Below are 22951 nucleotides of genomic sequence, written 5' to 3'. Positions count from 1 at the left end.
CCTCCCAAAGTGTTGGGATTACAGGCATGAGCCACTGTGCCCAGCCTGTTTCTATTTTCAAGTGTTCAATAGAATTTTTTTTCTTCATTGTGATTTTATATGTACCTGTTTCCAGAATATGTGCATGAATAGATAGGTATGTGAAGGCATTCCGATAGATGGAGACCTAGGTGACAAATCCCCATTGAAGTTCAGAACCAGGAGGACGTGTATCTTTCCTGTGGACAGATCTTTTTACAGATCTATTTCTATAACAAGGCCTGTGCAATCCATCAGTTTCTTTTCTTTGTGTCAGTTTCCACGAGGCATAGAGTCAAGTTTTGCTTCTTTTAGCAAAGGTTTCCTGGAAAAGAAATGATTTTTCCCTCCCCTTAAGCACCTGGTCCTTGTCTTTATATTTTTGTTTTAGCACTTTGGGGTATAGCATATCTTTGTTTTCGAAACAAATCAGCTCAAATATATTTTAAAAGTTGGAGTATGAGTTTTCATTTTAAAAGTTACGTTGTTAACTTCAGTTTAAATCACGAGGCTTGGCTGGGCGCGGTGGCTTGAGCCTGTAATCCCAGCACTTTGGGAGGCCGAGATGGGTGGATCATGAGGTCAGGAGATCGAGACCATCCTGGCTAACACGGTGAAACCCCCTCTCTACTAAAAAATACAAAAAACTAGCCGGGCGAGGTGGTGGGCGCCTGTAGTCCCAGCTACTCGGGAGGCTGAGGCAGGAGAATGGTGTAAACCCGGGAGGTGGAGCTTGCAGTGAGCTGAGATCCGGCCACTGCAGTCCAACCTGGGCGACACAGTGAGACTCCATCTCAAAAAAAAAAAAAAAAAAAAATCACAAAGCTTTTCCCCCCCATTGATCTACCTTGAAATGGAAATGGAATTGTTCTAATTAAATAAAAACTTAGAGAGTACTAGCTACTACGGAGGTGACTAGAGAAATTGAATGGCTAGGAAGAGAGGGGTACACCAGAAGGCCGCAAAGGACAGAGTAGACATAAAGAAAGAAAAACATACCACTTTTGCTTACAGTACTGAGGGAAATACTAGACACAGAGGAACAGAAGCTGTATAAACACGGACCTCGACAGAGCTGCCAGGAAAAAAGAGAAAAGCATTTTTGTCCAAAGTTTCTAGGTCAGATGTGATTGACAGTTGGAGACAAGCATTCCTTCACCACCTTTCCGAACTTTCAGATCCATTGTTTGTTCTTTTTATTTCACTCCCAGATTTATGATTTTCCCCATTCTATCAAGTCATCTCTCTTGAGTACTTAATTCCCATCACCCCTCAAATAGCCCAAACCAATACTACCTCCATGAGGAATCCTATCTACGCCAATTCGTTTTCTCCAGTATAACTCGGTCAACCATTTCCTTCTCTAGCTACAATGGAGAGTTAAAAATCAGGATGGAAGAAGATGGAAAAAAAGAAAAGCAGCAAGATGGGAAATGCAATTAGAAAAAACAGATTCATACAACAGACTTCATGGTTTGTGAATCGTATTAATGATGCCAGGCCATTTAAGGAAAACAAAGGAAATGCATATTCAGTGGGTGGCTACCATGTATGAAGCACCACTGGGAGGCTAATTCAAGTTCTGTCCCTCAGTTTTTCTGTAGAGAACACATCTAAGTCCTGGGGAGGAGCACGGGTAACGAGATGTGCAGGTAGAATGTGAGGGCATGGGGGGGAGCACGGGTGCTGAGATGTGCAGGTAGAGCGTGGGGGTATGGGGGGAGCACGGGTGCTGAAGTGCAGGTAGAGCATGGGGGTATTTATGAATTCTAGGAACTCGGCCAGGAAGCAACATTTGGCTTTCAACCAGTTGATTTTTAGCCACCCAAAAAGTACTGAGATGACTGAATGCCCACATTTTGTGTGCAGCCTTACAGAGCATGCTGTACACATCCCAGACATCACAGGTGACTTGCTCGTGGGGTGGGTGGTTGAGTTTTATCTGAATGCTGCACATCTGCAGGAGGCCCCGCTGCCACAGAGGCAGTCTTGGTAGCAAACAGCCATGACTAGTCTTGGGGTTCATCCTGAGTATAGTGCAGAGACCCCCTCAACTGTGGACTCCACATCACGGCCTTGGGGTTGTGCGGTCCTCAACCAGGGATGGCGGAGGGTGGCAGCAAACCCTCATGGGAATGCCACCCAGTGTTCCTCAGCATTTGATGGGACTCACATAGTCTAGAAAAACCAAGGGTTCATGTGGACTGTGGAAAGTATCTGGATTCTCATAATCCTTTTCTATAGATTTTTCCCCAACCTGACCTCTGCTTTGGGGCAAGAGGTGGAGTGCACAGGAGAGAAAATGGATCAGCAACATGGCGCTGATGCAGTGATTTCTGCAGCAAGAAAAGGGCCTCTTTCCTGTCCTTCTGGCATTGGGGGTGAAAGGGACTTTCTGTCCACTGATAGCGCATGTGCACCAAGGAGTGCTTACCTGCTCATTCATGATTGTGGAGAGTTCGCTGAGCATGTCCTTGTAGTGGGACCTCAGTTCTTCCTGGTACTCCAGCTGGTCCTCTTTGATGAGGCGCTCATTCACGTCAAGGGCCTGTCCACATGCATCTGCAAATTGCCTTTAGCAACAGCATTAAACAAATTAAAAACCAGCCCTCGGAATTGGCATTGAGTTCAGTGACTGTGAGTTCAGAGTCAGGCTGCTTGATGGACTCTGCCACCTCAGTGAGTTTTGGTGTGATAGATTCTTGGGGGATTGAGGACTCCCTATCTGAGGAAGTTCAAGGAAGAACATTCCAACAAAGAGAAGCTTACCTGAAGATCTCCTTCAAAAGCTTTACTTGGTTGTCAGGGTACTTCTTTGCATTGGTTTCTTCAAGAAAAGCTCGTGCATAGGCCATTGGCCCGGCATTAACCTGTTGAGAAGAGAATTGGTGGAGGAAGATCTACCTTCTGCATGGAGCTTCTCCACAGTTGGAAGGAGTAGCAACTGTGCACCAGTGGTGTGGTACTCCGATCTCACACCCTGCCTTCTAGTCCACTCATTTGTATACCTGACTTAGTTGCCGTCCTCCAACTTGTCAATAACGCATGAATCTGAGCTCTACCTTTCATTGACAAACTTCCTAAACTTCAGTCCTTTGCCAACCCTTTCACATTTTTTTTTTTTTTTTTTTTTTTTGCCATATCTGCACATTACCTGAACTGCTTTTTTTTTTTCTTCATTGTTTTCTTTGTTGGAGACAGGGTCTCACTCTGTTGCCCAGGCTAGAGTGCAGTGGCATGATCACTGCAGCTTCAAACTACTGGGCTCAAGTAATCCTCTCGCCTCAGCCTCTCAAGTAGCTGAGACTACAGGCGTTTGCTGCCATGCCTGGCTAATTTTTTAAAAAAAGTTTTTCCAGAGACAGGATGGTCTCACTACATTGTCCTAGCTAGTCTTGAACTCTTGGCCTCAAGCAATCCATCTGCCTCGGCCTCCCAAAGTGCTGGGATTACAGGCATGACCCACCCACCGAATCTGCCGTTTTCTTAATAGCTTTTGAAACTAGACTCACTTCTGTTAACTCCAGTATATTTATTTAAATTGAACATTTGTGAAATCAAATGTTTGAAGTGCTAGTTTTTTTTTCTATTAACACTCAGATAAACACATACTATTATGAAGGGATAACCCACAGTGGTGGTGGTGTGGGCACTGCCCCGGAATCACTGTTTCACTGGGTTCCATTTGATGGTCTGGCTTAGATTCTGGCTCAAGGAGGCATTTATCAGATTTGCTGAATGAATGCACAATGCTGGGTTCAGTTCATGCTCATGCACATAGATGGCCTCACTTGTGCAGGAGTCCAAATCCCTTAGTGCATAGAAGCTTTTAATGTGGCTGTCAGGCTTGGGAAGGAAAAAGGTAAAAGAAGAAGGAAGCTGACTTCAGGGGCCTGTGACCAGCAGGCATGGCCAGTGTGGCAGATGCAGTCACTGGTACTGGGTGTACCATCTTTTGCTTCTCCAGATCCAATCTCCACTTCCTTCCACTCAGCTATGTGCCTAGGAAAGTCATCCTGTATGGCATAGGACCATGGCTCTCATGCTTTCTGGCCTTCTTGGCCCATGGGGGACACAGACAAGGGAGGTAGGGAAGGGGAGAGTGTGGTCAGTGTCAGGATCAATAGCATTAATTTTTCCTTTGGCTTTTTTTTCTTTTCTTTTCTTTTTTTTTTCTTTTTTTTTTTTTTTTGAGATGGAGTCTTGCTCTGTCACCCAGGCTGGAGTGCAGTGGTGCGATCTCAGTTCACTGCAACCACCACCTCCCAGGTTCAAGCGATTATCCTGCCTCAGCCTCCCAAGTAGCTGGGATCACAGGCATGCGCCACCACGCTCGGCTAGTTTTTGTGTTTTTAGTAGAGGCGGGGTTTCACCATGTTGGCCAGGCTGGTCTCAAACTCTTGACCTCAAGTGATCCATCTGCCTCAGCCTCCCAAAGTGCTGGGATTACAGGCATGAGCCACTGCGTCCAGCCTTCTTGGGCTTTTAGGCTCCAATATAGCTGTGCAGGGTGCTACTACTGATCTTCCTTTATTTTAAAATTTAATACTTTGTTCCTTATGAATAGTTAGGATCCATTTATTAATACAATAAATAAAAATGAATGCCTTATTCCTGAGTTACTTGGGGCTCCCTTTTAATTTTGTGCCCGAGGTGAGTGCCTTACTCACCTCGCCTGCCTGGCTCTGGTCAGAGTACTAGGCCCCAGGCTTCCTCCTTGCAGAAGCCTCCCTCTCGCCAGCTGAAGCCACTCCTGTCTACTTGTCTGGCATCAGACGGACCTCAGCTCCCCTGTCTGCTTCCACTAACGCTCCTCTGCTTGCATCTTCAGGTCTAGGCTGGTCACCCCGCCTGAGTGCTGCCAGTCCTTATGCCAGTCCTTTCTGGCTTTCCCAAATGCTGCACACACTTTTGGGAACAGTTTATTTACTCTATCCTCCTCAATCACTCATTGAGCATGCCAGCTGCTTCCGGTCACAGCTCTGCCAGACAGATAAACATATATGCACCTTTTATGAACTAGTAATCATTCTTTTTTGGATTTGTTTCAGAACAATTTTTTAAGGCCCTTAATGACAGATATGTACAAGAATGTGTTGTTTCTTCATTAGTGAATTCATTTGTTAGTATACAGATATACAGCACAGTTATCCATAGAAGATGGGATAGCAGAGTGGAGGAACAATACATTCTTTTTCAACCTAAGAAAGGGATATCTACAGGTTTCGAGTAACGTTAATGCACATTGACAACTCAAAGCAATTTTAAAGACCCAGATAAAGGTGTTCTCACAGACAGAAAAATGTTTCTTATATTCTTTGTAAACAAAGTTCCCAGGGCATTTTCCACCCAGTTTCATTGGCCATGTGCATCTCAGCCCTGAGCAATGCTTACTTACCTTCACACTGACACTTCCTTGCAGCTTGAGCTGCAGTCTGATCATGTCCACTTCTTCCATTGTGCAAAGCTGATTAAGCTCAGAAACCTTCTTGGACATCTCGTCAATTGCCACTTCAATTGGATTCAGTTCTGTGCTCGATTGGCTAATGACTTGTATCCTCTTCTTCACGTAGGGGAACAGGTGACTCGCTGCACAAAAGCCATACAAAAGGGATTTCAAGGTTGAGGATTAGTGAAGAGTCAAGGGTTTCCCTGAAGGACCAGAGAATCACCTATCATTTCACGGCACGTGGCACCTTCCATTCTGTATGCTTTTAATGTGTGGGAGTTACTTTTTCTGCTAGGTGCCATCCTCTCTCATACCTCTTAGCTTTTGCCCAAACTCCTTTGACCTGGTGTGCTCTTCTGCCTTCACTGCTAACAGGCTCTCATTCTCAGGGCTGTTTTAGGCCTTTAGAGTTTTTTTCTTTTTTTTCTTTTTTTTTGAGATGGAGTCTCGCTGTGTCGCCAGGCTGGAGTGCAGTGGTGTGATCTTGGCTCACTGCAATCTCTGCCTTCCGGGTTCAAGTGATTCTCCTGCCTCAGCCTCCCGAGTAGCTGGGACTACAGGTGTGCATCACCACGCCCAGCTAATTTTTGTATTTTTAGTAGAGATGGGGTTTCACCATGTTGGCCAGGATGGTCTCGATCTCTTGACCTCATGATCCGCCCGCCTTCACCTCCCAATGTGCTGGGATTACAGGCGTGAGCCACCGCACCCGGCCAACCTTTAGAATTTCTAAACACTGAAAAGATTAAAGTTTCCACAGCAACTTGTAATTCATATAAAAACTACACTAACCCACAATACAGAATGCCTAAATATATGCCAAATAGTATAGATTGATACAGCTTTGTTGTGGCTTTATTTCAAAAGTTTTGGATACATTTGCTGAAGGCAGATGCTTGTCACAGTTTAGACGTCAGTGCTACTAGATTAGCTAATTAGGCTGTAGCCTAATCCGGGATGGCCCCGCTCTAAAAGCGGGTTACTGATCATTCCTCCAGAATGCCCTTGCTCACCTTGCAGCCAGCCTTAGGAGCCCCCACGGGTGCTCTTGTTTCATTTCTCATGCTCTGCTCACCTGAAATTCTTCCCTTACTTGGTTCTTTCTCCTACCAGACTGTGAGCACCTTGAGGGCAAGAATCATGTGTCATTTGTGTTGCCAATACCTAGAACAGTGCCCAGCCCCTAGTAGGGCCTCATTAAATGTGTGTTGAGGAAATGAAAGGATGACTTGCTCCCAGCATAGATCTAGAGAGCGCATGGAGGGATATTGGAGATCCACATCTGCATTAGCTCTACAGATGAAGAATCTGAATCCCAGAGTGGTGGTTTAGAATGTCGCCCCAACGCACACGATGAGAGCTGCTAACCCTGAAACAGTTGAAGGTAGACTCAGAGAGGAAAGTTCAGAGTGCCTTGAGCCTTTCCCAAGGCACTGACCCCATGACCCTTCACACTTACAACCTAAAGGGAACAGGTATGCAAAGCAACTCTTTTGACAATTTCTCCTCTGGTTGACTTCTGTTAATAGAGAATAAAGAGGTGGAAATCTCTCCTTGGCAAACATTTCCAAGTTAGCACATTTTGAGTACTTCTCTGCAAGACTGAAATAACTCTTGATGCCTACTGATCCAGCCCTATAAAGGGGCCTGTGATGGAACAGGTGCACACATGTGGCTCGGCTGCCTGCACCTACTTGTCAGGATCGTCCGTCGCTTGCACTGCTCTGCCACTCCACCGTGCTTCTTGCCTGACAGCGTGAAGGGCGTCTCGAAGACAAAGCGGTTGATGTTGTGGTGCATTTCGAAATCTGTCTTCCGGTCTTCGACTTCCTTTTCCTCAAAGAATGGCGTGACATAGGTCACCTGGATGTAGGCATATTTGGGGTCCAAATCCTTGGGGTTTACCTGTGTTAACAGATTATGAGCAAAGTGAGTGGTGTGCCCTGGAGTGCTCCTGAAAGCAGGAACCTCCCATTCCCTCAGCTTGCATACCAACGAGGCTGTGCCTCTCCCCTTAGAGAAAAATAGGCAGTCACATCATTTCAGAGCTGGGCAGGATCACAGAGAGAATAAAGGTTGGATTGCACTTGAGCAGCCTGGTCTGTAGAGGGGGGATTGGAGCCAGCTCACCAAGTAGCTGAGGCTCTTCCAGATGTGCCTGGTTGTGGCATGTTATTTAGTCCTTTATTTTCTCTCTTCGCTGTAATGAATGTTCAATCACCTTTGTCTGGAATGCAAACTTCTTTTATTTCTTAATTTTATTCATTATTATTGTTATTATTTTTTGAGACAGGGTCTTGCTCGGTCTCCTAGGCTGGAGTGCAGTGACACGATCTTGGCTCAGTGTAACCTCCGCCTCCTGGGTTCAAGTGATATTCCTGCCTCAGATTCTCTAGTAGCTAAGATTACAGGCATGTGCCACCACCCCTAGCTAATTTTTGTATTTTTAGTACAGAGGGTTTTGAGAGATCTGTCGTCTTGGCCTCCCAAAATGCTGGGATTACAGCCATGGGCCACTGCACCCAGCCCTAGAATGCAAGCTTCTTGAGAGTAATTCAAATGAAAACCTTTAAAAAATATATTTTGGTCCCTCTATGATTTTACCCATGTGTCTAGACTGGGGCCACTGGCTTTGGGCTTGTGGCAAGGAGGGAGGTTCCTTGTTTTATTTAGCAGATTAGCTGATGAGCCTATTACATGATTGCAAAATTTTGTAGTTTTAATGTCAGGATCCTTCTCTAATCTGTAACAAGTCATCCTGCGCATTTTAAAAAAAATCAACTCTGCTTTGGGGAGTGAGTTTGACAAATAGCAAGGAAGACAGGCTGGGGGTACTAAGAAGATCCGGGAAATCATACTTGCTCTCCTTTGGAGTTGGAAGAGATGGAGTTCTCAGCTTCTTTTCTAATGGAACCTCAAAGAATTTTAAAAATTCTTCCAGTTTTCTCCATCTGTCTACCCATCCGCTGCCTATCCAGTCCCAGAGATTTGAGGGACCTCCTGAATTTATTTGTAATGCTACTACTAATTACACTATAAGGTGGGTATAATTGTAAGCATTTTACAGATCAAAAATAGAGTATTTAGAGTGACCAACTAATTTATCTAAGATCATCAGCTGATAGGTGGTGGGATGGTGGAATGAAGACTCAAGTTGTTCTGATACGAAATTTGGCATTTTCTCATCCCCCACGCTGCCCCAGGAACTCTGTGCATACTTTCTACTTTGGAGAGCCGGTAACACAGTAGTTCCAGCTGCCTGCCTTTCTGGGGAAGGTGACTGTAGCCATCAAGCTGAGAAGGAGAATGATGAACGCATCCACAAAAATTTCTGCCCAGACTCAGGGATTTCATGCCCAGATGCCTCCAAACTTAAGTTTGTAAAAGAGGACAGAAAAAAAAAAAAAAAAAAAAAAAGACTTCTATAGCCCAATAGGACTGTATGCCATTGGGCAAAAACCATCTTTTCCAGCTCCATCTTCTGCCACAGTCTTCTATCCAACCTGTGTTTCAAAGGCCTGCCATTCTCTAAACGTATCTCCCTCTTTCATTCCTCCCCATCATTGCATGTGCTGGGCTTCTCAGCATGCCCTTTGCTTCCAGCAAACTAACTCAAACATCATCCCTTCTATGTAATGCTGCCCAACCAAGAATGAGCTGTTAAGAGAGGTCCCTGCCCTGAGCTTTCCTTGTACAACTTGGACTTTGACTCTCTGGTGATACTTGATTGTAATCTATTTAATTGGCTGTTTGCACAGGTCCCCTAGCCCCATGTGAACTGTGAGCTCCAGAAGGAAGAGACCCTGTGTGCCTCATCTCCAGTTCTGGGCTTGGCATTCAGTAGGCATTTGATAGAAGTTGGCTAACTGAACAAGAGTGCATAAGAAGATGCTGAGTAATCTAGAAGAAGAGGTAAGTATTTGCTTTCTGGAGCCAAGAGGAGGGTAACAATGTTCAAAGGTTAATGTAATGTAACTGGCAAGTCTGCCTCTATTATAGGGGACAGCTTTCAAAATCGGTGTGGCCTAGTGTGATGGTTAATATTAAATGTCAACCTGATTGGATTGAAGGATGCAAAGTATTGTTCCTGGGTGTGTCCATTGAGGGTGTCGCTAAAGGAGATTAACATTTGAGTCAGTGAACTGGGTGGGAGAGGCAGACCTGCTCTCAATCTGGGTGGGCACCATCTAATCAGCTGCCAGTACAGCCAGGATAAAAGCAGGCAGAGGAATGTGCAAGGACTAGACTGGCTAAATCTCTGACCTCCATCTTTCTCCTGTGCTGGATGCTTCCTGCCTTCTAACATCAGACTCCAAGTTCTTCAGCTTTTGGACTCCTGGACTTACACCAGTGATCTGCCAGGGGCTCTCGGGCCTGCAGCCGCAGATTGAATGCTGCACTGTCAACTTCCCTACTTTTGATGTTTTGGGACACAAGACTGGTTTCCTTGCTCCTCTGCTTGCAGATGGCCTATTGTGGGACTTCACCCTGGGATCGTGTGAGTCAATATTCCTTAATCAACTCCCTTTCATATATACATCTATTCTATTAGTCCTGTTCCTCTAGAGAGCCCTGACTAATATGCCTAGGAAGACTTCCCTGACAGAATAAATATTTTCAATTTGCTGTTTTCTCCAGTTCCACCACTGAGCCCAATTACTTTAAGGGTTTGATTGCTATTCAAATGCAAATAACCAATGGAGACATAGAGAATTTACTCAGATCTTTTTAAAAGTTACCCAAATAAACACATATAATGTTTTTGACTCTTCTCCCCTCAAATTACTAACCAACTAACCAACCAATAGGCAAACAAACAAAACATCTAAAATCGTTTTAGTAGTTTACTTTGCATCATCAGGCAGAAAATGAAAACTTAATGTGGTTAAAGAATAAAAAACTCAGTCAATTGTTAGTACTTGCATGAAAACTGATTTTCCTCTACCTTGTTGGAATCCTGGATTATCTTCACGTTGTCTGCTCCAAATTTATCTGCATAGAGCTTGAGTAGTCTTTGGGAAATCTCAGACAGACCTGTCAGCTTAGGCTCTTTATAAATATACTCTTTACCTTCTTCTTCTTCAAAAAAGCCCTATGGAACATAATGAACCACAAATTTATTAGAGAATGCTAGTCATAAACCAAAAGCAAAACAAAAAGCCATTTACTTAAAAAATATATAGTTTTTGGTTGTCATCCAATCCATTGGTTAATACCCTATAAAATTCAAAATCGGAGAAAACAGTGAAGAAAATAAAATACCATCTTATAATCAGATATTAATGTAAATATTTCCTAGCCAGGCCAAAGAAACTCATGAAATATCTTGCAAATACTGTTTTCTCTATTTGTAGAACTCGATGGTACTACCTACTTGCATATATTTTGGGGGAAGCATGCCCTCTTGTGGTAGCTTGGGGTAGAACATGAAATATGGAGCAATTTTTTTTGCAGCAAAGAGCAGTCAGTATCCTTTTTAATAAGATCTTCTATAAGTCTTTGAAACTAACATAGGGAATGTGTATGGCATGTAAAGCTATTTAAATGGGCTGACGTGGATCCCACATAATCTTAGATGAAAAATCACAAGACTTTATATAGTTGTCGTGACAAATTACATGTGTTACGCTCCCAAGTACTGCTATTTCAAAAATAACTCTACGTCAACATGACTTCAGGGACCTGCTGAAACTTAGCTATATGTAACTTAATCATGCAATCTACCTTACTAAGAGATCTTTTACATTCTTGAAAAGGAAGACATTACAGGATTAAAAATAGCAACCATATCATCATTTTTATTCCACAAGAGCAAGTAGGTTTTAGCCTCTATTAATTTATTTGTCTGGTTGGAAGCAGAGGGAAGGGAAGATTCTATTATCTGAAGATAACTAAGTGAAGCAATCTTTATAATTCCTTCTCTTTGAAGAGACACAGAAGCATTTTTCCTGTGGAATACATGTGACCTCAGAATACCAGATTAAGTTTGGAGTTAAGAACCCAAGGATATCTGGTTTCTTTTTTTTTTTTTTTTGTCAGAGTCTTGCTCTGTCGCCCAGGCTGGAGTGCAGAGGTGTGATCTTGGCTCACTGATCTTGGCTCACCTCCGCCTCCTGGATTCAAGTGATTCTCCTGCTTCGGCCTCCCAAGTAGCTGGGACTACAGATGTGTGCCACCACGCCCAGCTAATTTTTGTATTTTTAATTGAGATGGAATTTCACCATGTTGGCAAACTCGAACTCTTGACCTCAGATGATCCACCCACCTTGGCCTCCCAAAGTGCTGGGATTACAGGCTATATCTGGTTTCTCCTGATTGTAGAGTTGACCCATAAGGAAATGGCTTTTGAGGTCTAGGTGAAGACACTGGACGTCAAAAGGAAACTTAGCCATATTAAAAAATCACTTTTGACTATTTAAAAATTATATGATAAAAAAAGCATAGGCGGCCGGGCGCGGTGGCTAACGCCTGTAATCCCAGCACTTTGGGAGACCGAGGCGGGCGGATCATGAGGTCAGGAGATCGAGACCATCCTGGTTAACATGGTGAAACCCCGTCTCTACTAAAAATACAAAAAAATTAGCCGGGCGTGGTGGTGGGCACCTGTAGTCCCAGCTACTTGGGAGGCTGAGGCAGGAGAATGGCGTGAACCCAGGAGGCAGAGCTTGCAGTGAGCCGAGATTGTGCCACTGCACTCCAGCCTGGGCGACAGAGCGAGACTCCGTCTCAAAAAAAAAAAAAAAAGCATAGGCAAAGTGTTCCAGTGCTATATTTTTTCATGGTTAATGTTAGACAATCTAAGAATATTGATTAAACTCACATCTGTATGATGCTTTATACTTCAAAAGCACTTTCGTACATGCAGATGGGATCATCTTTAACAGGGTAATTTGTATTCTAAGTGTACTGTAGCTATACCTTTGCAGAAGCGAATGAATAAGGTCTACTCCACAGTGGAATTCTTGCCAATCAGGTAATCGCCTGCTTCCTTGCACGTCTCCCTAATTGACTTTGGGCTTTCTAAAGGCAGGAAGTGTGTCTTCAACATTGCATGCCCAGTGTTTAGCACAATGCCTGGTCTTCAGGAGGAGGTCACTCTATTTGTTGCATAAGCAGATGAATGAAAGAATTCTTAAAGGGCATACATATTAAACAGGCGTATGTGCACCAGGCATAACTGGAAAATAGTCCATGGCTTTAAATAGAGATGTTTTTAATGAACAATTTCTTCGAGAAATGTTCAAGACAAAATACAAGTAATTATAAGTGCCTTGACCCCAAACTGCTACAAAGTGTCATATGATGTTGAAAGCATGAAAAGCAGCTCCCTGTCATTCCTGTAGATTTCATAGGGGTAGTGAGGTCTGACTCCACTCCCACATGACTTCCAGCCTGCTATGCTTTTTTCTGTTGCTGTCTTTGTGGAGTTTTGTCTGATTCAAGGTCAGGAGTTAGTGGCTACAATTGACAGACTGACACATCAGAGAAATAAGACCTGAAGCCTTCAGGCAGAATCCTCATGGGGCTAAAGCTGAAGCAACATTTGCAACTTCAATTTCAAGGAGAAAAATGTCTCTAAGGTTCAGGAAAAGATTTTTTATTTTTCACCATAGTGTGAAAACTAGTACAAAGACACATTTTCACTGTAAACCCTGACAAATTTCTAAATCTAGAGTGAGCAGAAAATGAGTGGTGGGAGGCAGGTAAAAATTGCCATCATCGGCCAGGCGCAGTGGCTCATGCCTGTAATCCCAGCACTTTGGGAGGCCAAGGTGGGTGGATCACAAGGTCAAGAGATCGAGACCATCCTGGCCAACATAGTGAAATGCTTTCTCTACTAAAAATACAAAAAATAGCTGGACATGGTGACGCACGCCTGTAGTCCCAGCTACTGAGGAGGCTGAGGCAGGAGAATCACTAGGAGGTGGAGGTTGCAGTGAGCCAAGTTTGAGCCACTGCACTCCAGCCTGGGCGACAGAGTGAGACTCCGTCTCAAAAATAAAAAATAAAATAAAAAAATTGCCATCATCGTGACCTTTGTGGCCTTGTTCATAACCTGTGACTTTCTTTCATCTCTCCTCCTTGGGCTATGGGATGAGAAAATTCAGACTCAGCAACCTACTGGGAGCGTACCTGGTAAACAGATGGCCTTTGGTGAGTGCTAGCTATGTTGAGGATGGTAATGATGATGATGCTGGTGGTGATGACAACAATGACGAAAAAACTCGGTATCTACAAAGCAATTTGAGTTCTGTCTTTTATGCAGCGTAACTCAGTTTTCAGTGCTTGAAAATACATACTTTCAGCTTCTCTTGCTTAGGCAATGGAGTTTTTCTTATTATGAAAGGTCTATTGAAGCTGATTTCAATATTTTGGTAACTGATAAATTAGTGATTAGAACCTTTTTCTAAAGAGCTTGGAAAGGTAAACCTGTTTTGTAAAATGAGTAAGAAGGAGATGGAGGAGCAGAATAAAGCATTTAATCTGCTGTCCACTGGGGTTTCTGTAAACAGTTTTGAAGCCAGATAAATGGCAGCTCTGAAAATGTTTGGAATGCAGGCTTACCTTATACCCAGGGAAGCTATTAAAGCAAAGCCCACTGAGCTACAGACAGTATCTGAAGGAAGGCTTCAATTTCAGCTCTGTGATATAAATGATTTATAAACAGGGACACAGAGTGACGAAAACCAGGGTCAGTTTCTCTTTTGCTTTAGCCCCAAGTTTATAAGCTGACTGAATTTCAAGGCAATGGGAAAGGTGATCTCTGCACTTCCCTTGCTAGTTTGATTTTCAAAATGTCATTTTGCAATGCAATAAACACCTTCATGTGCTCTGGTCAAGAAAGAACACACCCTAGTTAAACAAGGACTGTATGAATTATGAAACTTTAAGCCAATACATTATGGTAAAAATGTACTTCAATAAACTGACAACTGAAAGCATTGACTGCTCCTCAGATGCTTTTGCAGGTACGTTAGCATGTTGCAATGTCCCTGGATCATCACTGTGATGTCAAATATCAGGGCCCCTGGTATTATATTAGACTCATTCAAAGTTCACAAAGAGAAGAATGTATTTGAAGAGGAATCTAGTATACAAAAGATGGGCCAGAAAACGTCAATACGAGGCTAAATGCTAAGAGAAAAGAAGCTACATGAATGAATTTCTCTGCATTCATGTAGCTTCTCTTAGCATACACATCAGAACTCAGTTATGATGTTTATATGGTATAGATATGTGGCCTAGATCTGCGACTTTCCTATAGGCGGTGCGCTATATCATGTCCCAAAGTGGAGATGGTGGTTTTCTACACTACACATGCACCTTCCCTCCTCCCCCACATTCCTTTTTTATTAAGATCCTGAGATGCAAGTACACCCATGTAGGCATGACTGCAAATTATGGAATCTATGGCCTTTGGTGGATAGAATAAAATTCTCCCAGGTCTTTTACTTAATTCCAGGGGCATCTGATATTTTGTTATGTAATGGGTATTCACTTGCTTTCATGTTAAATACCAGGGCCTAAGGACTTCATTGATTATAGTTGATGTTTGCTCACTGCTGCTGTTTCATTACTGTGGAAATCAATACTTCAGGGACACTTTGGAGGACACTTTGTATAGGCTGCTATATGTCAGATTTCCATATTGATGCTGATGCCGGGTGTTGCATTAGACAGTTCATGTTGTGCAAGACTTGCATTTTTGTAAAGTTCCTGCTATGAACGATCAGTTTTATACTTGTTTTCTAGTGTCTGGCTCATTACAGACACAGTATTAATACCCCAGCCAAAACTATAAAACGAGAGCAGTGGTCTACATGGGACACTAAAAAAATGTACCCAAAGGCCTTTGTGCAGGCAAAGAGCCTGTTGCACGTCATATTTCCATAATCCTTTTAACATCATTGCAAGGCATGTCAACTTGGATATTAAAAGGTAACTTTTACAGGGACATAAAGCACCATTATGAATAAGAAATTATTTCTGACCGTGGGGATTATGCTAATTAAGTAGTCAAGATTTTATCTTAAATCTTTGGAACCTTCATTCTGTACACGTTCTGGGGAATGCTGGAGTCTACTTGGTATTTATTTATCATCGAGTGTGAAGTGATGTGTGCTGTCTGCTCCTGTTGAATCCCGCAGTTCTCACTCTCCATGTGGTGTCTTGAGACAGGCATTTGAATCTCGTCTGAGCAATGATGACTGAGGCTCTAATTTGCTGCTTATCAGGACGACCTCCATTAGTTCTCCTTGTTCAAAGGTAGCTGGGTTTGAGCTTATGGAGTGTCGTGCTTAATAAGCACGAGAACTGGCAGGTTCTCAGTCAGAGGATTTAACAAAACACTTTGCGTTTTAAGCTCAGATTGGAATTTATTTATTTTTATTTTTATTTTATTTATTTATTTTTTTGAGATGGAGGCTCACTCTGTCGCCCAGGCTGGAGTGCAGTGGCATGATCTCGGCTCACTGCAAGCTCTGCCTCCCGGGTTTACGCCATTCTCCTGCCTCAGCCTCCCGAGTAGCTGGGACTACAGGCACCCGCCACCACGCCCGGCTAATTTTTTGTATTTTAAGTAGAGACAGGGTTTCACCGTGTTAGCCACGATGGTCTCGATCTCCTGACCTCGTGATTCGCCCTCCTTGGCCTCCTAAAGTGCTGGGATTACAGGCGTGAGCCACTGCGCCCGGCCTTGGAATTTTTTACAAAGACAAGTGAGAGTACTGCAGCATTAAAAAAAAAAATCAGGTGCAAAATCAGCACACTTGACTGCGGAGTCTGAAAGAAGAATAAAGTTAGGTCATTTGCAAGGGCTCCCCCCAATACTTCCCCTCTGCCCCCCTCAGTCTATTTAGTACAGGGGTTTTCAAGTATTCTTTTAGTAGGTGAGTTAAGGGCCCATAATCCCAAATTTATAAATGAACATAGAAAATGCAGATATGGTATGAATGTGGGAAGGAATTTAAAGAATTACAAAAAAGTATGTACTGGTCAGACAAGTAGGGCTGAATATGGACAGTGTGTGAATATTAAATGTTTTCTCTTTCCAGCTTAACTGACAGTAATTATGTTGAACCACATAAAGTTGCCATTTTTGTACATAAAAAAGTGATTGAATATAGGCAATTTCATATGGCTCAAAATAATATGAAGAAAATCCTTTGTCACAGAGCTCTGGGTACTGGCAGGTTATTTTGGACATGGCTTGTTCTCCAAATTTCTTACCTTGCTCCTTTCTGCATCTTTGGAGACTTACCCAGACGTATTGGGTAAAGATTTATTCCCCAGTTCATCTTTTATGTTGAGAATTACTCCCATCACCTCTGAGAATGCTCAGAGCTCACCACCATAGACCCCCATCTCTCTAAGACACTCCTTTGGGAAAAACACAGTTTTTTCAGTATCTTGGGAGGTGTCCACCAATAACCATGACTGCAACTTCCAAAATTCTGACCATTCTGTTCTTCTTAATAAGCTGCAACTCACAGTGGCCTGAAATAAGTAGACAATCTACAATACCAAGTCTATGCTACATATATTTAAGATACACGGTACCCATACTTATCTCTGTGTGTGTTTGTGTATGTAAGGCTTTCAGACTACATCCACCTTTAGGCAAAAGATAGCATGTATGAAAAACAAAGGATACATTTTTGTAATTCAGATAACTGGCATATACACAACTTAGTTAAAGAGATGCAGGATGATTCCAAAAATGAATGAAAGCAGGATTATCTCACCCTTCGTACCAAATGTTGATATGCACAAAAAGGTTAAGTTTCAGTAAAACCATACAGAAGGAAGTGTGAGGCGTGTTAGAGCATGCAAATGGAGAGCGAGAGTAAGTGAGAACTTACCACGGCCTGGAACAATCAAGACCAAAAGAAGAAAAGAGTAAACATCTGCATTAAAAACTAGTTGAAAAGCAGCGTGATTCACTTCTACCTGCTTTAGAGCCCGTATCTCAGATAGTGGTTGCAGCAACCATCTGGTAGGCAATCCTGTTTTCATGATCAGGTTATTAATGATTTTTTTTTTTTTACTTTTTCATTGGAAGGAATGCCTGAGGCATTACAGAGTCATGTCTTGGTGACCCAGAAGCACATCTTTTGTGCTACTGCTGTGCTGCCCAGTTAGCCTGCGGCCGTCTCCCTTGAAACTCTGTTTTTCCCTTTCAATTCTTCTGCTCCCACATCCCCTTCCCTACTCGTAGCATTTTCTGCCACTTTTCTTGCTGTCTCACCAATGTCAAAAATTGTATATTTTCTTAATGGTTTCCCAAATGGCTCCAAAGTGTCATTTTCTCTTCTCTCTCTTCCTCTTCTAAAGGTTCCCACACCTCGCTCTCTCCCCATCTATGTTCTCACTTCAGATAGTTCAGATTCTTTTCCATGGACCCCCAAAATGTCTAAATTTGCTTTTTTATATTCTATAGATTGTTTATGCAGATCCCCATTTTTCAGACCATTAGTTTCTCTGTCTCCACTATCCTGATGTTGCTGTGTCCTGAGAAAAATCCTGGTTGGATTAATTTGTTCATAGTAAGTGGCTACTTGGTGATACTTCTCTTTTCCAGGTAGAAAGTATCTATCTTTATTAATTCAGAGGTTATTTTTTTCTGTCTTTTTTTTTTTTTTTTGAGATGGAGTCTCACTCTTGTCGCCTAGGCTAGAGTGCAGTGGCGCGATCTTGGCTCACTGCAAGCTCCGCCTCCCGGGTTCATGCGATTCTCCTGCCTCAGTCTCCTGAGTAGCTGGGACTACAGGCACCCTCCACCACACCCGGCTAATTTTTTGTATTTTTAGTAGAGACAAGGTTTCAGCTTGTTAGCCAGGATGGTCTCGATCTCCTGACCTCATAATCCACCCGCCTCGGCCTCCCAAAGTGCTGGGATTACAGGCCTGAGCCACGGCACTCAGCCCAGAGGTTAGTTTTTAAGCTGCTTTTGGTGAGCAGAGGAAAATACGTACTTTTCAAACGACTTCAATGGGGAGTGACCTAGAAAGAACATGCTGGAGCGCACTCCTTCAGCTGCAGCCTTAAGAACAAGAAGCTGAGGCCGGGCACGGTGGCTCACGCCTGTAATCCCAGCATTTTGGGAGGCTGAGGTAGGTGGATCACGAGAGGTCAGGAGTTCAAGACCAGCCTGGCCAACATAATGAAATCCTGTCTCTACTAAAAAATACAAAAATTAGCTGGGCATGGTGGCACCTGCCTGTAATTCCAGCTACTCAGGATGCTGAGGCAGGAGAATTGCTTGATCCGGGACCCAGGAGGCAAAGGTTGCAGTGAGCCGAGATCACGCCACTGCACTGCACTCCAGCCTGGGCTACTAAGTGAGACGATAGGTTGTGGGGAGAGGAAGTGTGAGGTCTGAGAGCCACTGCCACTCTGAAAATAAAAGCATGGGATGTCTATCCACACGAGCAACAGTCTAAACTACGTCTGCTGAAATATAATAGTGTTATAAGCCTTCCCGAAAAGAAATGAATGGTGCCTGGGTTTATCCCATTGAAAATATTGCTCAGAGACATTCATAATTAATATATAGTGTGTTCACTTTCAGGCCAATACAGTGGCTAAGTAATATTTTCCATCTTCTTCATTGCTTATGCAGTAAACTGGGAAAAATAACTTTGAAATTACACTGACTTGCAATATAGGAAACAAAATAACCATCTGGTATTCTGTCTGGAAACAGTGGCAGTTTGAAAATAGGAGAAAAGAAATTGTGTGCTTGTAAAATCAAAGATTTGATACAGTGGAGCCCCTAGGAATTATCTTGTTTCCTAGAATATTAGGAATGTTATTTCTTAAAGCATGTTCGATTTAATTTCACTTTAATATATGACATAAACTCATAATTAGATATTTGAGGGTGAGCTGGAAAGAAGAGAATGTTGAAAAATAAGTGCCCTCTTTCTTTGAGAAGTCAGAAATCACTGTTAACCCATGGATTTCTTTGCTCACTTGTTTTCCAACTTAGTACATTGCTATGGACAAACATATAGACCATCACATCCGGAGAAACACTCAAGTATAGTCAGACACACCCATACCTCTCCATTCACTGGCACACACAGATGTCTCGTAAAGAATGAAAGACAACATTCAACTGCTCAGCAGAATTTATGGGCCATGTTACTTCTGGTGAACTTACCTGCCCATAAAATGCCACACGATAGTAGCGACCAAACAGCCGCTTCTCTGAATTCACCACCTCTGCCACTTTCAGGTATGACCGATGAATGTCGTAGTAGAGATCTGACAGTTTCTGAAACCATAAGTGAAAGAGTTTCATGAAGATCACGCTGACATACAAATAGAGAGTTTTCAATTTTGAAAACTAAGTAATTTTCCAATTCAACATAGGATATTTTAAATAACTCCTTCTAGGGGGTTGGAATACATACTTTGAAGTCTCGTTGTTTCTCAAAGACAGCAATGATGGGCTTGTTGACATCAGCAATGAGTTCGTATCGCTCAGACTTCCAGAGAAACTCCACACACATGTATAGCTGCTCCACCAGGATATTCTGCAATTCCCCCAATCAAAATGAGATTTTTACATGATTAGGATTGTGGCTCATGCCTGAAACTTGGTTTCAAAGCTGTTGCATTGTCAAACTTTTCCCTCTGTTACTGGCATTTAAAACCCAGCAGGGGATCATGGTGTCATCTTGGATTCTTGCCTATCCCGCATTACCGTTACCTAATTAGTGCGTCAAAAGTGCTGATTTAAATCTGTGAAATGCCTTCTGATCTGTCTCCTTCTTTCCATTCCCATTGCTACTGACTTACGTACTCCCTGACCCCCGCAGTAGTTTTGAGCGAATCTGTTTTCCCTCTCCAATTGCTGCTCTCCAGTAATCTTTCTTTGTAAAACACAAATCTGATCACGAGATCTCCAGTGCCTTAAACCTTTGTTGGAAATCCAGTATGTAAGCTGCTGTCCAAACTCTAGCATGGCCTTCAAGAAGCTCCACAATCAGACACCAACCTCCCTTTCAGTGACCCCTTCTTTCAGTGCTGTCATTGACTTTGCATTTGGCCATACCATATACCACTCCATTATTAGAACACTCTCTGACCTCCATACTTTTGTCTGTGTTACAGCTGCACCTGTAAGAACCTTCTTATTTCACACCTTCAAGTCCTATCAAGACTCAGCACAAAAAAATTGAAGAGCTTTTATTTTCATTCCATTCATCACCATTTCAACCACTGTCATGTAAAAAAAAAGTTCCCCTTCTAATTGCAAGTGTATATGATACCTAGATTTGGTCACTGGGCATCTGTTTTTGCCTGGCCATTCCCCACTCTGTAGGAACTGTCTTTCTCAATATTCTAAATTCTTTGAGAGCAGGAATTATGCCTTATTTTTTTTCCCAGCCCTTACCTCAATTCCTTTCATATACTAGTGGCTTAATAAATTTTCAACTGAATAAAGTGACATAAGCTTTCAAGCAAATGTATGATATTGTTGGAATGTTTTCAACAATTTCCTTTAAGAAAAGATTCTTAAACATTATTTAAAATAGTTAACATAAATATGTAATTACATATACTTCATTTATTTGCGATATATACTAAATTGATGTAGAACCATGTGTAAAATTGTATTAACATTCATCTGAAAATTTACTTTCTGTATAATTTTTTCCATTTATGTAATACTGACTTAAAAATTAGCTTATAAAATATTTTACTTAATGAGAGGAATTCTGTTTTCTTCACCAGAACTATTGCTAAGTAATTCCCAGTAGAAAGTTTCTTTTTGTGTTAATGAAAAATAACTCTGCTTACGTTCCATAACAGAAGTTTTTCTAAAGAAACTAGTGAACTTTTACATCTACCTGCATTTGTAAATAAACTTGCTAATGCTTTTAGAAAAAAAGCTATGATCGGTTTGCAAAATTTAGCATCCCTTATCACCTTTACCAAAAGGCCAGAGATATTATCTTATAGAAGAGCTGATAATACACATTTGAGCCCATCTTACAGAAGTAAGACATAGTTTAAATTTTTACTGAAATCTGGTATCTACTAATCTTGGCTTGATTTTAGCCTACGTTTCATTTTGTCTAATTAAGTTATATTATAGAACAGCTGTAAGCTTGCTTCCCCTTATTTAGCTTAATGTCACAAGCCAGTGCATCTCTTTACTTAGTTACTGTACATGAGATGATTTTGGTCTAACCTCATTGTATGGTGTATCTTGCATTCCGGAATCCTCTTTCATTGCGCCTTCTTCCTTAATGTTTGGTGTGATGCTCAAAAAAGCTGGCCATCCCATAGAGAACATGCCTTGGGAGGACCAAGCAGAATAAAACGTGATTATTTGAGACAAATTTTGCTTAGATTAGATAATGCCTTTCTTCATGATGTTACCAATTGGTAATATTACAAAGCTCACATAATCAACAAGATGGTTAGATTATGACTATTGATACATACTCTCTGCCAGCCAAATAATATTCCCCTTTGTATAATTTTTGTATCGTTTTCAGGTGGCATTTTTAATAAAGAGATAGCATGGGATTATGGACAGAACATAAGACTTGTGAGTAGATGTTACACTTCCAGTCTTCTGCTTTAATTAATCTCTGAGCCTGTGCCCTTCTTTTGTTAAACTGGGGACATTCATATCTACCTCAAAGGATGTTGAAAGGACTCAAAAACATTAATATTTGAGAAAATACCTGGTACACTCAGCACATTATAAAGACAATGCTTATAGTTGGATGTGTGGGTGCCTGTAATCCCAGCTACTTAGGAGGTTGAGACAGGAGGATTGCTTGAGGCTAGGAGTTTGGGGCTAGAGTGAGCTATCACCATGCCATTGTACTCCAGCCTGGGTGACAGAGTGAGACCCCATCTCTCCCCTAATGGCCCCCCCCCTACAAGACAAGACAATGCCCAATACTTGCTTTTTTTTTTTTTTTTTTTGAGATGGAGTTTCACTCTTGTTGCCCAGGCTGGAGTGCAATGGTGCCATCTTGGCTCACTACAACCTCTGCCTCCCGGGTTCAAGTGATTCTCCTGCCTCAGCCTCCCGAGTAGCTGGGATTACAGGCGCCCGCCACCATGCCCAGCTAATTTTTGTATTTTCAGTAGAGACGGGGTTTCACTATGTTGGCTAGGCTGGTCTTAAACTACTGACCTCAGGTGATCTGCCCGCCTCAGCCTCCCAAAGTGTTGGGATTACAGGTGTGAGCCACTGTGCCTGGCCAATACTTGCTATATGTCACTCTTTTACGTTATGTAGAAACCTTTTCAAATTTTCTTAGTATCTTAGCCACCAAGATTTAAAAAGGCCTCCCTCTACAGATACATGTGAAAACAGCTGACAACGGGTAACATTCCCAGAGGAGAGATAGATCTGAATTGTGGGGAATGTGAGTGACTAGAAAAGCACTAGCTGGAGTGACAGACCAGCCTCTGAACTTTGGCTCCAACACAAGCTAACCATGACATTTG

The 22951-nt window shown here is 42.4% G+C and overlaps 1 protein-coding gene and 1 long non-coding RNA gene across 8 annotated transcripts in view; one reads left to right on the top strand and one right to left on the bottom strand.

Moving 5' to 3' along the window:
- The window catches only part of DOCK10 (dedicator of cytokinesis 10), a 280307-nt gene that overhangs the window by 3396 nt on the left and 253960 nt on the right, over positions 1 to 22951 (bottom strand). For all 4 annotated transcript variants that reach the window (XM_030916199.1, XM_030916197.1, XM_030916198.1 and 1 more), the window contains exons 48-55: positions 21672 to 21778; positions 19885 to 20007; positions 19632 to 19745; positions 10413 to 10559; positions 7162 to 7372; positions 5417 to 5607; positions 2788 to 2888; positions 2453 to 2591 (exon numbers count right to left, since the gene is read on the bottom strand). In XM_030916199.1, coding sequence (XP_030772059.1) covers positions 2453 to 2591; positions 2788 to 2888; positions 5417 to 5607; positions 7162 to 7372; positions 10413 to 10559; positions 19632 to 19745; positions 19885 to 20007; positions 21672 to 21778 — 1133 coding nt within the window. The remainder of the gene's footprint in view (positions 1 to 2452; positions 2592 to 2787; positions 2889 to 5416; positions 5608 to 7161; positions 7373 to 10412; positions 10560 to 19631; positions 19746 to 19884; positions 20008 to 21671; positions 21779 to 22951) is intronic.
- Positions 1 to 22951, top strand: part of LOC115893188 — a 346813-nt gene that overhangs the window by 187564 nt on the left and 136298 nt on the right. For 3 of the 4 annotated variants that reach the window (XR_004053132.1, XR_004053130.1, XR_004053131.1), the window contains exons 4-5: positions 9226 to 9379; positions 9777 to 9965. This is a non-coding gene — a long non-coding RNA (uncharacterized LOC115893188). Of the gene's footprint in view, positions 1 to 9225; positions 9380 to 9776; positions 9966 to 21981; positions 22037 to 22951 lie in introns of those variants that run through there. The other variant, XR_004053133.1, reaches the window with a different exon arrangement.

The sequence above is a fragment of the Rhinopithecus roxellana genome, chromosome 14, assembly GCF_007565055.1.
Source record: "Rhinopithecus roxellana isolate Shanxi Qingling chromosome 14, ASM756505v1, whole genome shotgun sequence".
Classification (NCBI taxonomy): Eukaryota; Metazoa; Chordata; class Mammalia; order Primates; family Cercopithecidae; genus Rhinopithecus; species Rhinopithecus roxellana.
This window is presented reverse-complemented; position numbering and strand designations above follow the sequence as displayed.